The 18,125-nt window shown below is 49.6% G+C and overlaps 1 protein-coding gene across 1 annotated transcript; it reads right to left on the bottom strand.

Moving 5' to 3' along the window:
- Positions 1–8,167: 8,167 nt before the first annotated feature.
- On the bottom strand, positions 8,168–13,415 carry LOC144168259 (uncharacterized). The gene is made up of 4 exons (XM_077697279.1): positions 13,263–13,415; positions 11,699–11,792; positions 10,602–10,875; positions 8,168–8,795 (listed from the first exon to the last, which is right to left on the bottom strand). The coding sequence occupies exons 1-4, from the start codon at positions 13,413–13,415 to the stop codon at positions 8,456–8,458; spliced, it is 861 nt and encodes a 286-aa protein (XP_077553405.1). The 3' UTR covers positions 8,168–8,455.
- Between the last annotated feature and the right edge of the window lie 4,710 nt (positions 13,416–18,125).

Here is an 18,125-nt window from a genome sequence, read left to right as displayed (position 1 = left end):
AACGGAACTCTCCCCAAGGCGTGGAGAACGTCCAAGACAATTCTCCTGCCAAAGCCGAACAAGCCACCGGGTATAGAGGGGCTGCGACCGATCTCGCTCACGTCCTGCGTGGGCAAGGTCCTGGAGCACGTCCTCAACGCCCGGTGGAACGACTACATGGAAAGGCACGGCTACTACCCCGACACGATGCTCGGATTCAGAGCGAAGTTGGGGACGCAAGATGCCATGCTACTTCTGCAGAGAGAGATACTAGACCCCCCGGAAGGCGTCCCTGGCAAGGACAACCGAGCCATCCTGGGCCTAGACCTTCAGGCGGCCTTTGACAACGTCAAACACTCGGCAATCCTCAAGCAATTCTCTCGTCTGGGCCTGGGCGAAAGATCTTACAATGACGTCCGCGCTTTCTTGTCGAATCGCACGGCAAGACTGTCGCTGGGAGACAGAAAGCTCGAGGAAAGAAGACTCGGAAGCATAGGAACACCGCAGGGCTCAGTGATCTCGCCGTTCCTATTTAACACGGTGATGATCGAGGTCGCCAAACGGCTGAAGGCACTGGGCCCCGACGTCCGTCACTGCATATACGCAGACGATGTCACAATTTGGGTGACGGGAGGGAGCGACGGGAAAATCGAATCGGACCTTCAGGAGGCGGTTAGAGCGGTGGAGTCCGCTCTTTCGAGCACAGGCTTGCGCTGCTCACCGCAAAAATCGCAGCTCCTGGTGCTGCCGCCACCGGGGCGATACAGGAAGACGGCGGCGCAAGAGGCGGCCAAGAACATCGCCTTACGAACGGAAGACGGCGAACTCATCCCGCACGTCCCCGGCATCAAGATTCTCGGCATGCACGTGGACGGTGTCCAAACCAACACCACGGCGCTGAGAAACATGATCACGAAAATCGGAATAACGACCCGCTTGGTTAAGCGAGTGTCGTCGAGATACAACGGCATGAACGAGCGAGGGCTCTTGCGCCTTCTGCAGACCTTCGTCGTTAGCCAGGTCGCATACGCAGGAGCCTTCCACCGATGGACGAGATCGGAGGAGGGCAAGATCGACGCAGCCATACGCAAAGCGTACAGGAGCGCCCTGGGACTTCTCCCGGGGACGAAGACGTCGGCCTTGCTGGATCTGGGAGTGCACAATACACTCTCGGAGATCAGCGAGGCCCAACGCATGTCCCAACTGGTGCGGCTGAGCTGCACGAGAACGGGCAGGAGCATCCTCGACATGGCTGGCATCAACCCGCCCAAAGGAGGGGAGAACAGCGACACGAGCGACAGAATACCGCTCGGAGACGAGGAGGCGAGGGGAATCATCGTGTTCCCTATGCCGAAGAACGTAGACCCGGAGAGGGACAGGGAAAGGCGCCTAGCAAGGGCGACAGCCCTGGCCAGGATCTACAGACACGACGACGCCGCGGCCCACGTGGACGTGGCGAAGTACCCGACTACAGCGAACGCTTTCACCGTAGCGGTGGTCAGATCGTCCACGGGCGAGCTGATCAACGCCGCGTCGGTGAGGGCGAAGACCCCGGGCCAAGCCGAGGAAGCGGCGATCGGCCTTGCGCTGGCGACACCTGGCGTCAAGACGATCCTGAGCGATTCAAAGACGGCGATCAGGAATTTTGAAAGGAGTACGGTATGGGAAGGAGCGGAACGAATCGTGAGACTCGGACGGGCCTCGCGGGATCCGCGAGCCCACAGCCCCGTAACGACCATCAAGTGGTTTCCGGCTCACATGGGCCGGCTGGAAAACGTCGAAAACTGCAACGACGACGCAGACGCTGCAGCCCGCGAGCTCACCATGTGCCGGGCCGGCGAAACGCAAGTCACCGCGGATCCTGACGAAGAAGCAACGAGCGCCGTCCTGACGGACTACGGGGATATCCTCAGAAGACATCGGGAGGCGAGGAGGGAGTACCCGAACCCGCATCGAGACCTCTCTCGAGCGGAGACGGTGCTCCTAAGACACCTGCAAGTGAAGTGTGCTTTGACTCCCGCGTGGGCCAGGCACGCGTGTCCCGAACTTTTCGTGAGTGCTGTGTGCAGTGTATGTGACAGTGAACTCGCGACTCTGTGCCACATCACTAGGTGTGGAAGAACTGCTAACACGGGCGATCCCGCACGGGGCGAGGAAGCCGAAGACTGCGTGACGGGAGCCGGGGTGCCAGGAGACCGGCTCGCGGAGGGACTAGAGCGGTGCATTCGCTCGGACAATTACCACCAGCAAAAGTGGGCGATCCAGCAACTCGAGGAGGCTCTGGCAAGACAGAGAAGAACGGGAGACCACACGCCGGACTCACCGGCAGCGGGACCCAAATACCCCTGTCAAGGCACCCCCCTCCCTCGAGTCCAAGGCCCGGTGTGACAAGAGACTTTATTCGAATCACACTAGAGTCGTAGTGCGAGCCCTGCGTGGCCGCTGACTACATCTTGCCGGATCTATACACCATTTTCCTTGCTAGAGGTGGGCGCCGCCATTTGCTTTTTCTGACCGGACCGCTAGCGCCGTCTATGAAGCGACCGCCGAAACCTCCGCGCTGGGCTGTTAAGTGCTCCGTTCTTTCCGTGCGTCTGCTCGGTACCCGTGCATTACAGAGTGAACCGTAGTGGTTTGGCGTTAAGTTAGCGGTTGCAGTGCTTCTGTGTGTGTGTGTTCTGTTTTGTTTTCATCATCTGCGTACGGATTTTAGGTCCTAATGTGCTGCCAGAGTGGAAAATGCCGACTCCGGCTGTTGCAAGCAGTAGTAGCAGTGTGGTGGTGGTGCCGCTGGTGCTCCGCAGTTCCGCGATGCAAATGTTTCGGTATGGCACCGACTGACATTGAAATCGATATCGGGGAGTAAATACGTGTTTTCAATGCCACCATCTTGTTATGTTCACCGATTAGTCATGTTTACGGAAGCGCGGACGTCGAATGCGGAGCGCGCACAGCATATGTGGGTCACGGTGATCCGTGCTCGCGATGGACTTTCGACGAGGCGATTGGTATACGCTGTTGACATTGCAATGCAATATAATCTTTCTTAACTAGACTTATGAAGGTTACTGACAAAACGAAATTACCTGGGCGGAAAAATAACACGACCGCACAACCAGTCAACTTACTATTCGAAGGTTGAGCAGAAGGGTCAAAGTTCGGCGAGTTAATATTGGTTGATCATGATTGAACTAACTCTGCGCAGCGCATGTGGCTTTTCGCTCGGAGCCCACCTTTGTGAAACCGCTGCTTGCACCACAAATGCTTTACGCGACCAGCAGTAGCTTTTTTGTAATTGTAATACTTTAGATTCCGTGGCAACGCAAAAGGATTAGAAGATTTTGCTTTGACCGCGTTGTCAACAGGTTGAGCTATTTTCCAAATGCAGCGTTCACGCGTATCTCTAGCTGCATTTCCACATTTGGCTGCCTGCTTATCCTGCTATCGACCAGCAGTGTGCGATGGAGAAAGTTATCTTTTCATATCGTTTGGCAGTGTAATGCGTTGGCCTGAAAAAACGTAAACAAAACGCCGTGATTTTAAAGGTTAGATTAAATGAAAAGGGGATTGTTTAATGCCAATCGGCTGTAATGACAAACAATATATGGTATTTTAAATTGACTACAAGGAACCAGAAGTTATTGTAATGTTGTATTGTATCGCCGCTCGTGAAAGATCCCCAGGTAGTCAAAATTAATCCGGAGCCCTCCACTGCGGCACGCCTCATCACCCATGAAGCGGTGGGGCGTTAAACACCATAATGAATCAATTAATCAATCAACCAATCAATCAATGCTGTATTGTAAAAGATAAAGTTGCTTCCAACATTTCAGGGGGTTCCGTTCCCTGTCGCAGCATTGCGTGTAATAAATGGATTTTGCTCCGTCTGCTTGCCGTCCAAGTGCACCCAACAAACCCTGGAGTTGGTCGTTGGTACAAAGTCGTTGCGATTTATCAACGGCATCCACCGATATCTCAACTCGGTGTGCGTTGGGAGGCGATGCAGCAAAAACACGCCGTGACCGCAGTGCATTTTCTCCAGGCAGTGTCGTGCACATGCGTGCTGTCAGCGACTGTGATCACTTTCTCTGGTTGTTCAATAACCCACCACCGCGCCGTGCTGGCCAAGCGACGTTTGCGCCTCGAACGGCATCGCAGCATTGGCTAAAACAGTTGAAAGTTCCGCAAAAAACTAAGCACGCGGTGCGAAATACTCCTGAACTACGCAGCGGAGCACACCGCGCCGGGCGATTTTAACAGCCCAGCGCGCACAGGCAACGCTGGTCGGCCGCCGAGAGAACTGGTTTGAGAGTATTTTCCCCCTTTCCCGGCTGCTTATGGAAAATGGTGTAATGAAGTTCTTCTCTCTCTCTCAAACCGCCGGCGGACGTGATGCCAGCGCAGCTCTAGAGCCGGAAGTCGCGGGAGCAGACGACGTGACCCGTCAGCCTTTGCGCTTCTGTAACCCTTCCGGGCGACACGATTTTTTGTTTTGTTTTTTTGTCAGGCCAAAACCGAGCGGTACGCCAAAAGTTAGCGACAGACGATCGCTGCGACAGCCCGATCTGGCGGATTGTCGCTATCGCCGGTCGCATCTCGCAAAAAACGCTTCATGTGGTTATGCTGGCGACAAGCGATTTTTCTTTCACCATGTTAGAATCACGCGTTGCAACTAAGATTAGCGACGGAGGGTCGCGGCGAAAACCAGATTTTGTCGCTTGTCGCATCGCTAGAAAAAATCGCTCCATGTGGTTACGCCTTAGTCTCGAGATTCCGCCACGATTCCGCGCCGCCGCTTCTCGTAAAACAACGCTGTGTCTAAAGGTAGTACGTCGGACGTACCCGCAGCATTTCTTAAAGATACGTCGGGCGTACCCGCAAAATTTCTTAAAGATACGTCGGACGTACCCGCAAGATTTTTTAAAGATACCTCGGACGTATCCGGAAAAACTTTTTTTAGTACGTCGGTGTATTCGGTTTCACTCGTCCCAAACATGCAGCATACGTTCAGCGTTTTCTCGCGTCGACGTCGCGTCGCCAGAAATGCATGGCGACGCGAGCTGAAACTCGAGCGACGCCGATGTCTACGCTCGCCGGATAGCGGCGTCGACGCAGCGCGAGAGAGCATCGGAAAGCGAGCGGCAGCGTCCGTCTTCGCGTGGTTTGGGGTCGTTCCTTTCAGCAGAAAACAATCAATTTCTTTTTAACTTACGGTAATCGGTTGCCTTGAGACAAATTGCAAACTATTTCTGTTCGCAAGCGCTCATCCATTTGTGGCTTGTTCGGCTTTCATCAGGGAGATCGGGGATCTGCGATAGCTTTGTGTGAGTTAAATGAGGGAGCTCTGGTTACATCGCATCCAGTATTAGCATAATGTGGCTTGTCAGCAAGATCGGTGCGTGACGAGCAAGCGTTATCAACGCCAGAATTCTGGCGTATTCCATTCCATTCGTAGCTCCCGTGGCTTGCGCAGGGGAGACCGGGGATGTGTGATAGCTTTTTTTGACTCAAATAAGGGAGCTGTGGTTACATCGCTTGTAGCACTAGCATTATTGTCCTCGGCTCCAAGAGCGGTGCGCAAGAAGCAAGCGTTACCACTGCTCAAATCTCTCAAATACGACCAAAAGAAAGCACACCCGACACTATTCGTGGGCAGCCTCAGTTGGTACACCGAATTCTTCACACCTCCTCGTCTGCTCCCGTGGTCGGGTTACCAAAAAAAAAAAAAAAAAAAAGCTCCCGTGGTCGAGCGGTTGAGAGCCGGGCTTCCGTTTGGAAAGTCTATGGTTCGAATCCTAGCAAAAACATTTTTTTTTTTTTTTTTTTTTTGCGGCGAGGGTTTGATCAGTTTTTTTTTTTTTTACGGGGTACAGACAGGGTGCCAGAGTACCCTGCCTTTCAACCTACAAATGACGTTCGACGGTAACCTCACTATCAAGGCAGCGCTGAAATTTGTTTTGCTTACAACTTGAATTCATGAACGTGCAGTCGGTACGCAACATGAAGGTTAAATCAAGTAGCAACTAAAGCAGTTGTGCGAGGTGCGTCTTCGTTTATCATTCTATCTTATTTTGTTCTGATTTGACCGTGATGGCTCCAGATACATTTCGCAGCATTTCAATATTTGCCCGCCAACATACTTAGCAATAAATAAAGACGCCAAGGGATTTTTTTTTTAAGTGCGAATGCACTTCTTAAAGGGGTCCTGAAATACCTTCCGCCGATGCGTGGATGTACATGTAACCAAATAAAGCAATGTATTAGCAATCTCCTCCCGCAAGAACTTTGTTGAAGCAATGAGTATTAGCTGAGAAACCGGAAATCAAAAACCGCGCATTATCGTCGCGCCGCGTTTCCTCCTCCTTTCAACTTACTCTCCGCCGTTGACGGCGAGCGAGCCTTCCCTCCCATGATGCTGCGCTCCCCGGCGGTGACGTACTTCCGCTATTGCGCTGCTCACACAGCCGTCTGCTACGGGCAAGCTTTGTTGACACCATGAATCTCGCACTCCGCTCAAGGCTGGAAAAGCGAACGAAAAATCTGGCCGCATGTGTGCGGCGGCCTGGCCTTGCCCTTTCGCGGTGTACGTTGCTGCAGAACTTTGCTATCGGCGGCACGCGACTTATTATCGGCGGCGAACTCGCAGCCGCACGGGGAGGATCCTGCGCTCGCTCCCTTGGATGCACAGCGCACTGTTTATCCAAAAAGCGCCGTATCAGATGTGGCCCCGCTGGTGCCGGGTCTTATTTTGTGGCGGTGGTAATTCCTGCCGGCGGCATGTGAAAAAGCCATTTTAAACCGATACAGAACCCGTGCACAAAACGCCAGTTTAGGGTGCCTTGATGCCTGCGCTCCTGCGCGCTCCGCTGAGGGTGAGGACAGCCGCGTCGTCTGCTACGACGGCCGCCATTACGCCTCCCACCGTAGCGGGGCAGCATGCGAAGCGCACTACCGTTTGCGGTGCTCGCGTATGGTCGGAAAGAAGTACACGTTCACAAGCTTTTTTTTTAATGAAACTTTGACACCTCTTAGTGCCGTTGTTGCCTAAACGTTAAATGGAACAAAGCACGTCATATAAGCCAGCGGTCGGTGCTTGTGCAATGCGCCAGAGGCTGACATATACTTCGTTATTTTAAAAACGAATTTTATTTCTTGGGATGGAAACAACAGATTTTCGACAGGTACCTCTTTTCTTGGGGCAGTCTGAATTTCAAATGCACTAAGAACCGTTTAAAGCATTTATATGCATGTCGGCAGCAGCCTATGTATCTCAACAAAAATTTCGCTGTTGCGAAGCTATCTAAGTGTGGCTCTGGGGGCATATTTTGCTGTTTACAAGCAATTTACTAATTTGTTATGAACGGCTTCATACGTATTGTGCTCTGAAATAGGTCCCCATGCCCAGAGATGAGGTGCCGAGGCGTAGTACGGTGCAATTATCCTGTTAAGAAGAAATGAGAGCTACATTATTAAAGCGAAGGTTTTTACGTCTTACTGATGGCGTATATCGCGTGAAAAACACTCTGCAGGAAAGTCAATTTTCTCTGACGACGTGAATGACCGTTTGTGATGTGTAAGAAAAAAAAAAACGCTTACAGCAATCAAAATCGAACTTGGGTTCCTCGTGTTCTTAACCCGACGCTTATCAGAGTGCACTATTCCGACACTCTCGAAGATTGGATTTGGAAAGGGGTGCATGAACGTCCAAAATGAGAAAACTCGTGTACTCCTCCGTAGAACGACGACGATGGTCGAACATGAATCTTTCTTTGTGTGAAATGAAATGGCGAAGGGTCAAACTCAAAACCGCTGCGATAAAAAGTGCCAACTGCATGGAGTCACTCAAAGCTCAGTGACTCAAAGTCCCACCCGTCTGCAAGTTAAAGTTCAAACTCAGATAACCATGAAATCCCACACCAGAAAACTTCGCGTTAAACCATTGTCGTCGTTAGACAGAGGGGCGCATGAACTTTTATTACTACGCTTGCTGAAAGGAATGGAATATTTGGGTCTTCGTGAATCAGCCGAATAGCAAAGCCAGGAAGCGCTGTACTTTGATATATATATATATATATATATATATATATATATATATATATATATATATATATATATATATATATATATATATATATATATATATATATATATCACTATTATCTGACATTCAGTACCACCTTCCCCTGCCTCACCATTTCATGCACTTGCAGGCAGCATAGCTGAGAGTAACATGCTTTACCAGTCTACCTTTATGAAACGACACCCACGATTCCAGTGAACAGGACATTTATTTGTGCACCTCAATGCTGCGCTGTCCCACTACAAAAAATAGTGAAAATGAAAATCAAAGGCAGATACAAGGCAAACCAAATGCAGTACGAAATGTTTAAAAATAAAAAAAAATGCACAAGTCAAAAGCGTGCCCACTTGAGCCGAAACCTTTTAAGCATACAGCTTATCTTAGCGTGTCCATTTCTTATGCAAGGTTGACGCCGGCACAAGTTTTACTTCCATGCCCATTGGAACTCCCGACTGGAACCTGCCGAAGGTGGATGCGCAGCCTCATTCTTGCGTACCTCTCAATTAGCAGTCTGTATATGCCGTCCTCGTGCTCAGCGCATACAGACAAGCTGTGGCGGCGTACCTTGCTTAGGTATGCAGTAAGTGAACGAAGCGGCGAATTCATCGTGACTATTTTGTCCGTGCACCAAGAGTTGATGGCCGTGAAGTGCTCCTCGTAGTCGATCAAGGCTTTCATTACTCCCTTGCTGGGGTAGCTGAGGTTGCCTCCGTCCGAAACATACTCTTTCAGCGCCGTTAGCGAAGCATGGTCGTCGTTGGCAGTTCCAAGGAGAGCATCTTTGCATTTTACGCACTTCACAGATTTCAAAATTCCCTTCAAAATAAATCCTCCGAGGTAAAAGAGAATACTGCATTCTGTGGACGACAATCCTTCAATGAACAAAATCTCCGAATCGTCAATTTCTTGAGCTTCCTTCTCGACGCAGGTTTCCTTCCCCTGGGATAGCAGGTCCACCAGGTACTCCCTGTCGTCAAGCTTGTAGCTCGTCGTCCTCGGTGTATGCAAAAATTGGCTTACGCTCACAAGTCTCAGAGCGCACTTGAGATCGTAGGCACTGGGAACCGGCTTCATAAGCCGCACCACAGAAAAGAGGTTCTCTAAGCAGTCCTGCAGGAGCCTGCTCGTAAGAAAAAACTCATAGCCTTCGTCTCCTAAAAGAACATCTTGGAGGCGAAGTACAACTGTAGTTGATATGAGCACGCCTGCTTGCGACGGTTTCCAATGGGATGTGGCGCCCATTTTCATAGTTCTGGTCGCTTCCATTGCTGTGTGCAATGTATCTAGGACTTCGGAGTACTTAGCCCTACTTCTCCGACTTAGGGCCATTGTTGGATGACGCGAAGACATCAGTGCATACCATTTTGAAATCAGCTCCATGAACCAAGCTGTTGTTTCTGCTTCCTGTTTAAGTACCCCTTCCTTTATAAGGAATCGGATAGCTGGGGGAGCTTCCCGAAAAAGTTGTACGGCGACACCAACCTTCATTTTAGTGAAGTGGCCTGTGCTGGTGTGCATTTCGGATAAGTTTGGGGCTACCTTCAGTTCTCTTTTAGCATCTTCTTCGAGCACAGCCTGAACATATTCCAAGTTGACCTGTGAAGAAGGCAGGCCATGTTTGGCGACTGTGGCCTCACTCAACGTGAAAACTTCTGAGCTCAAGAGCTGGCCTCTCAGGTTCTTCAAGACGTGAGCCGGATCAGCAATGAAAAAAAGTTCCTTCCCGTCCATGCACGGATGAGGTATGGAACACACCGTGGAAGAATCTCTGTGACTGGAAAAGGCAAATTCCCTCCACATTGCGCGGTTTGCCGAGCCCATGTCACATGTGATTGCGCGAACTCTCAGAGATATTTGACTGCACAGCTGTACTAGTTCCAACATATAGTTTTTCAGCAAGCCGCCATCGATGTTTCTTCCGGTAAATTCATATGCAATCACTTGCTTCCATCTCTGGTTAAGTCCGCCCAGCATAAATACCAGAGCATGAACCGCAGGCTCTTCAGGCTTCGGAGGAAGAGTTATTCCTCCGAGAAGTGCGTCTTCGGCCAGGTCTAGCTCAAACCCCGGCACTATCTCCATTTCATCCAAAAAAAGGACGCAGTCCTTTTCTACATCCTCCATAGTCTCAGCTTTGCATTTCATAACGTCTATCACTTCGTGAAGAATGCCTAGGAGAAACTTCAAATTTTGGATCCTCCTTGCGAGCGTTCTTTTGGATGGGAGAGGATATCCCATTTTTCTCAAAGTTTCATATCCGGTTGTTCCACAAGCAAACTTAATTTGAAGGCCTTGCTTGACAGTGTGTGGAGACCAAGAGTTCCCCAAGCTACTCCTTGAGAGAGCGCGTACTTGATCTTCGTTCAGAAATTTCATATTTTGCGAAATATTTGTTGCCTCAGTCTCGAGTTTTTGCACTTTTTTCTTGAGACCATGAATGGTGTTCTTGGCTGTGGCATGATGTTGCTGAAGTTCAGTGTACTTTCTTGTAAGGTCAGCAAGCTTCTTCTTCAGTTCTGCTGATTCTGCAGTAGCATTTGATGTTTCACCAGTCGCTGCATTAACCTCTCTTGAATCCGCATCACTAGTGTTCGCTGACAATTCAATAACGGCGTCGCCGACTTCCATGGCGTCTTGTCCATAACACGATGTTCCGTGCCGTGTAGATTCAGGAATGGCGTGGTTTTCTGGGGTTTCCAGGGTAGCTTCAACTGCAGCTGGAGATTGACGCAGACCCGGAGGAGATTTGTTGGTCTCTTTGCTGGAGGGTGAGGGCACAGTTCTTTCTTTTGGTGGCTTTCGTTGCTTAGGCAGCGCTGCAAGCAGAAATGTACGTATTCATGAACATATTCAAGCAATGCCGATTCATGTTTAGCTTGTTAATACTGGCTTGGTTATTAACGTGAGGAAGACTGTTTTCCTTCCCCCGCCCTTTCTACAAGGGATAGGGGAAGGTCTTACAATACCATAATTAAATTGTGCTAAAAATTTCTTCCCACAATAAATGCCTCTAATTCGAATTGGAGCTTCATATGCCAGAGCTACATGTGTCCGGCCACCTCGAAAAGCAGCCACCTCGGCCGCCCTAGGTAGTTTAAAAATGCATCGTGGTCTCATATACATGAGGGTTTCTGTTTTCCCCCTCTGTATATAAAATAGTCACTGCACCTGAGATTCTAGCAGTACACGACCGTGTGCTCAGTAGCAGAAAACTGTTCTGCGGCGGGTCATGCCTGTAAACTCTGAGATCCAGACGTATATACAGTCATGACCAAATGAAATGCAAACAAGAAATATGAACCACAACACTCAAATAGTGTGATTTCTTTACATGCAAGTCAAAATGATGTGTGGTGTAATCACAAAAACAAAGCTGGGAAATGTAGCTTTCCAAATGCACTAATAGCGTGCCATTGTTTGACATTCTAATATTAGCAATATTTTTCAATTTTGCGTGGTCTGGTTCACATTTTTGTGTTCGCATTTGCTTTATCCATCACTCTGTCCACAATTTATGCATTAATGTGGACGCAGCATATGAGGACCTATTTGGTGTTAAGCTTCGTAGAAGTCGCAGGTACATAAAGTACCTGCAATCAGTGCTGCTTTATGTAATGCAAGAAAAAAGTTCAAACTTACGTTTGAATGTGAACAAAGTTGGGACTGCATTTGGTTTCAACTTCTTCCAGCCATCCGCACGGTGTTGCTCATAGTTGTTCTCTTCAAAGTGAGCCTGCAAATAAAATCAGAATTGGAGATTAACACACTGGCAAAAGAAAAACGAACGTCTGTCACTGTCATTGAACAAGATTTCATGTATGCGTGCAGTATGATTCCCAGCAGGAACCAGCAGCAACTTTGACACAAAAAGAAAGAAATAATTGAGCTCACGCGCGCTTTCACATAAGCCGCTTCAGTGAGTGCGATCATGGACCCAGCCTGCTGTTATAATAACGCTTTCAATTTTCGCACTGAAAATCTGTAAAGAATCCTGAATTCGCGCGAATAAAATTTTAGTCTATTGTGCGGACAAAGGACCAGGTCTGATTTTATAGTGGGCGTTACAGATTTCGTTCTATCAAAAGCTTTGTACCCAAGCCTCCAATTTCCCAATGGGGTCGAATTTATTTGTCAGGTAAAAATGACATAACACTCCGTACCAGCGCTTGTTTTGTTTGTCACTGAAAAGTTCCTGATTCCCAAGTGTACAAGACGACGATACACACGAGGCGGGCAGGAGTCCGGCCTCGTAATATTACGAATTTTTCGCAGGAACAGCATGTTTGTATTCAAACAGTGCGATTTCGGAAGTGGCGTTCAAATTTCGACCGATTAATGCGAACGCGAGCACGAATAAACACGCGCAGGCGCCTCGTAAGCGTTGTGAAATCCCTAAACCCCCACCCGAGCCTATGTTAATTCCCTGCGAGGCCATATGCGCGCATTTCACCTTCGATTTCCTCTTATGTGAATTCTATGCCTCCATGAACTGTACGTGAACTCTACGTGCCGTACTCTTGAAGCTCGACAGCATGCCAGGCGCCGTGAAATTTCCGTACTCGCTCGCCAGCACGCGGCCCGAACAATCTCCCCGTTTCTTGCCCTTGCATATAATTTTCTCCCCCCTCTACTTTCTAAATTCTCATCTGTTTAACTACACCTCCTGCGTCCCCATCTCTTGCCTACTTTTCTTCCAGCTCAACTCGCCAGCACCCGGTCGACGCGTACGCTGTCGGGGCGAGTTGGCGAGCGAGTACGGTAATTTCACGACGTCTGTCTTCGGGACGCGAAGCGGACGGTCACGACAGCGGCAGCCGATCTCGCGAGCACAATCGCTGCGAAGCGCAGTGCACAACAGCCTCGGGTAGGGGGGAGATTTCACAACGCTGCTGCCAAGGCAAAACTTTTCCGTGCAAGGACACTGAAACTAGTCGCAATTCTTTTGAATGTAGTAGCACACTCGAGGCCCTTGAACCAGCATGAAATGTTATCGACACGGGGGCTTCCGAATTCTATATACTACACGGCCTCCTACTTGACGCATTTTCTTAAAGCGCGGTTGTTTCACGAGCACGCCGCACAGTACCCTGCACGACGTTTCCTGCGTTTACATTGCGCACCTAAATAAAAACAACGGCGCCCTAAATAATTCTGACCAGTCAGATTACGACGCACTCAAAAAAAAAAAAACATGTTTACTTACGCTGCAAACGTACGACGTATTGGTCGCTTGCCACTTGTATCGTTTGATTTTAACGGTCCAAAGAAGCCTTCTTTTTGGGTCTTTCGGAAACCGGTACAACTTCCATCCGTTTCTCGAATGATTCGTGCACTGCGGCACGCAGCAGCCAGGCATGGTAATGCGGAGATGGGTGCATAAAACTGGAAGAAAACGAACACTGCCCAACAACACCACACACGCCAAGCACGAACTACCGGCCGGAGGCGTCAAAATGGCGGTCGCGCTGGTGCCGAAGCCGAGGCGGCGGCATCTGCCCTTACAAAAGCTGACACCACTCTAAGCGGGGGCGCGCGCATCGAGGCACTCTACGCCAGTTCAGCTTGGGGCGACGCGTGGTGGAGAGCGGCAACGTTGGCAAAACATGCTCCACCGCGGCTCTGAGCTTTCTAGCGCTGGAGCGAGCACCATTTCTTTGACAATATCAAACATCGGTTGCCCTGGCAACAAGGCACAAACCGCTCTAGAAGTCAGTTATGGTTGCGTGATCCCGGTTCAGCTGGGGGCCCCGCCTCGCGGCATATGGGCACTGCAGGCATACTACTCACTCCTATTTGGAAGTGCGAGATGCGTTTGGCATTACAGGAGGCGATGGTGTGTGTGTTGTGGACGCCTTTGTTTCGCGATGAAATGCGACGTTGTGCTTCTGCGGGTGGATAGTGCTTCCCATGGTCTGGATTATCTTTCTCAAGCGACGTACGACTCAACCTCGCATGGGGTATGTGCAGTGTGCGTGGCTAAAAGCCATCTCGGCTTGTGCGCCAGAGTTAAGTGACTTGCTGTTCGTCCCCGCGAACCGCGCGCGAGGTGAGTGCCGAATTTACGAGGGGCAGGAGAGGCAACCCATCGTCTGTCAATCGCGGTTCGGACTTGCAACGCATGTTGTGACGTTGTGTTCGTTCGAAACGCATCTCTGGATTGTTTGGAAGTTGAATAAAATGTATGCGTCAAACCCGGGCATTCGGCTCAGGGCGTTCTCTGCGATTGCAAGAAAGAAGTGCCACGGGGCTTCAACGCTTTCTTTATGGAACGTACTCAAGTAAGAGAATATTCATGTCGTGTTATGGCCCTGTTGCATTCAATACAAACGGTTAAGAGTTTGTTTACACTTGTTTCGTTTGTCGTAAAATGTCCAAGCACTCCGGCACTCCGCTGGCAGATCAGCCGGCGAGCCGACGCTGAGCAGACGGCTCATCTCTTTGCCGGAAGTGCGCGAAAAAACCGCCCAATAGCAGGATGTCTAGCTCATGACGAACATCTGGGAATTGATGATGTAGACATGTGAAGATGGCGGCGTCCAAAAACACGAAGGAAATGGTGAGAAAAAAGCGACAAACTTTGCAACAAAAGTGTGAGCTTTCCGCTGCGCGTAAAAGAGTAATACTTGGCCCAGATGACCTTGACGACCCAATCTAACGATTGCGCTAGTCAATTTAGTGTGCTCAAAACGCCTTTCAGGGAGCCTGAATCGTCCGCCGCCGTAGTCCGCATAGCAACAGCTGCGGGTGCGCGCGCTCCTCGTCTTCCCTAGCAACGGGGGGAGATGGGCGCGCGCTGCCTGGCCAGGAGTGGGGGATTGGCCAGGAATCTGGCTTGAGAAGGGCTAATGCACCCGCTTAAAGGGACAGACAACCGATTTTTGTCGCGTATATGTTCTCTATCCCAAATGAAAGCCGGCGTTTTATTTAGCCCGGTAACCACAAGCAATTTCTAAACAAATTGGCGGAAATAATTTTAATTCGGCAGCAAACTTCCTGAAATCGGAAGGTTGGCGGTTTGTAGTGTCGAAACTTGACACTACAATATGTGTCCCTGTCACGTGACCTGCAAACCCAGCAGCTACTGTAACTGCTGAAACGTTTATTTACGTATTGAAAACCTTTTAACACAAGTATTTGTACAAGATTAAATTGTGTGTGTATTTCTAAACATTATTTTGAAAATTTTAAACACACGCCGCCTGCCGCCGCAAGGTTGCTCTCAGTGTGGCTAACTGAACCTCCATGCCCAGAATCAACGGCAGCGTTCAGTAAACAGACCCCGTGAAGGAGCTTTGAGGATTCTGCCTGAGTCAGGAGCGTTTGTTCTGCCAAAATAATTGATTTCAGTTTCCAAATACGCCAACGGCAGCTTAAAAAAAAAAACGTCGCGCCCAGGGAGAACCAAACTTCCCGCCTCCACAACGTGAAGCCACATTCTACCTATCGTCTTTCCCAACAGATGGCGCATTCGTGCAAAATAGACCGTTGCATTAAAAAAATTCCCCCGCATTTCCCCGAGGGGGAGAATGTGAAAGTGCGAATGCACGGTTGTCGGCCCGCTTGCGGCGCTGCGCTCGGCCCCCGCAGCCCACCGCCTCGCCGCCTTCTCTTCCATCTCTTCCATCGGGTTTGTAGTATCACGTGTACACCACGCAGTTATCAAGCCGCTATAACGCCGCTGAGTCGCCAACGCACGCCGCTGACGACGTAGTTTGAATGTGTTAAAGATATAAGGCGCGTTACTCACACTGATATCAGCGTGCCGTCCGTGGCTTAGTCGGTAGAGCGTCGCGCTGCGGCCGCAAAGTCCTCGGATCGAAACCTGGCGCCGGATGCTGCCTCTTGTTTATATATAGAGGAGCACTGCGGACGCCGCCGACGCCGCCGCCGCCGGCGGTGGATGGTTTGGGGTCGCTTATAAAGTGCATTCGCACTTAAAACACACAAAGGAACAGGAAAGCCTGTGATTCAAACTTTTTTAGCTGAAGACAAGTTTTGAAATATCGTTTTTCATTTCGCATACAGACAAAAGTATGTTGCCGAGCTACTCTATGTCATAGTTGCCAGCATTATTTTTGGGAGGGACACATACGCCTCGTAGATCTAAAAATTTCGATTTAAAAAATTCTAGGGCGTTATCAGCAAAACCGTTTCTCGTCTAGGGGCTTTAAGTGATGCCCTTTCATTTGGGATAGAGAATATATACTCGACAAAAATCGGTTGTCTGTCCCTTTAAAGGAGTACTGACACGAAATTTCAAAGCTGAGATCCGCTCTAGCAATCAAGTACAACGACAACACAAATAGGTGTCTGTGAATAAATGCATCTTTCTTTCTTTGTAGTTGTGTGTGTGTGTGTGATCTCTCTTTCGCGAACATTACCGAACCGCGCAAATTCATCTCGTGCATTCGCACTTTCACATTCTTCCCCTCGGGGAAATGCGGGGAATTTTTTTTTTGCTAAAGCTAAAGTCTTGACAATTGCAGTTCAAGAAGCGATAATAACTGCTCATAAACGACTTCAACAGGATGGCATACGTGTCCAGCAACGCCCGCCGACGCAGCGACTGGCGCGCGACCTTGCCGGTCTCCTGCGGGCCCGCGCGTTGACGTCGAACGACGCCGACGTTCGCGCGACGCGTGATTTCGCGTCCAATGTGGTTAGGGCTTTAAACAGAAACATATGAGGGGAAAAAAAAAAGAAAGATACTCGCGTCGCACATGATTTTGTTTCCCTCTTGCGAGAACCCGTAGTGGTCCGCATTCGATCTCTGACCTCAGCGAAGGCTCTAACCGCCCCTTCAAGGTCCAACTAGAGAACACGAGGAAAAAAATACATTCTGCGTCAGGTTAGGCATCGTTAGATTCTTGGCTTATATACATCAAACGCGTGATGGTTTTGCCGTCGATGGTTCGAGATAACCACGATAGTTTCGAGCAACGCCGCTTTCGAGCCACTCTGGGCCCTGTACGTCCGACGTATCTTTAAGAAATCTTGCGGGTACGTCCGACGTATCTTTAAGAAATTTTGCGGGTACGTCCGAAGTATCTTTAAGAAATTTTGCGGGTACGTCCGACGTACCTTTAGACACAGCGGTAAAACAAACGCCGAGCATGCCACCGAACGACCGAACTCCCAGCCACAATATCGGCTTACGGTGCATTTGATTTTTAAAAAATGAAAAAACAAAAAGCAAAATTTTATAAACACCCAGTCTGTCTTTTTTTTTTGTTATGACGTCACGGGTCTTCGTGGCTCCGCCCATTGATTGAGAAGCGGTATCAAGTGCTTCCCACTGTGTTCGCGCTCGGGGCGAATAGCACGGCTAGAGTGAACTAGAATACTTGGGTAGTGGAAAAAGCGGCGGCTGCTCCCCACGGCGCCCTTGAAGCCAAACGTGTTAACCGCCGTGCGTGGCGCTGGTGTGCCCCGCCCGAGGAGATCCCAAAGCGGCGCGCGTTGATCGACTATGCTGCTGTTCGGTGATTCACGCTGTGTTTTGACGTTTTTTAACCGCTGCACATGGTCTTTTTTGTGTGTAATTACAAGAGGAGCCTTGCAGGCACTGCACCGATCCTTAAGTGTTCTTGATTCTGTCTTTTATGGGTAATACGGACAGGGTGCTATGCGTGCGACAATCTCTAATTGCAGAAGGGCCATGGCTCATGCAGTTTGAAAGGATTGTGCAGTATTGTGGGGTGGGACTGCACCCTAGCTAGAAATATTTTATATTTGCGATTTGTTTTACCCTGCTTTTATTTGTTCAGTTCCTAACTGTTCATAATTATCTTACGTCTGCAAGACGTGGGCAGCACATTTCATGAACTTGTGCAATTCTAAAGCGGTAATAATTTTATGTTAATGGGCAACCAGCGTTCCAATGAACTGTGTGCACTTTTAAAATGATCGCGCGATAAAGTGTGCCGTGTGGTGCTTTTCTTAGAACTACGTACGGTTGCGAATGTTGATGCTTTTCGCTCACTTGAGTGACGTTTTTAAAACGTATCGTGTGTGTTGCGTGGATTAGTGCACTGCAAGGGCCGGGGCCAGGCCGCACGCATTTTCT

This window comes from Haemaphysalis longicornis, unplaced genomic scaffold, assembly GCF_048455015.1.
Source record: "Haemaphysalis longicornis isolate Haplotype H1 unplaced genomic scaffold, Haemaphysalis longicornis Haplotype H1 scaffold_1, whole genome shotgun sequence".
Lineage (NCBI taxonomy): Eukaryota > Metazoa > Arthropoda > Arachnida > Ixodida > Ixodidae > Haemaphysalis > Haemaphysalis longicornis.
The sequence above is the reverse complement of the archived record's forward strand: the minus strand, read 5'-3'. Positions and strand labels throughout refer to the sequence as shown.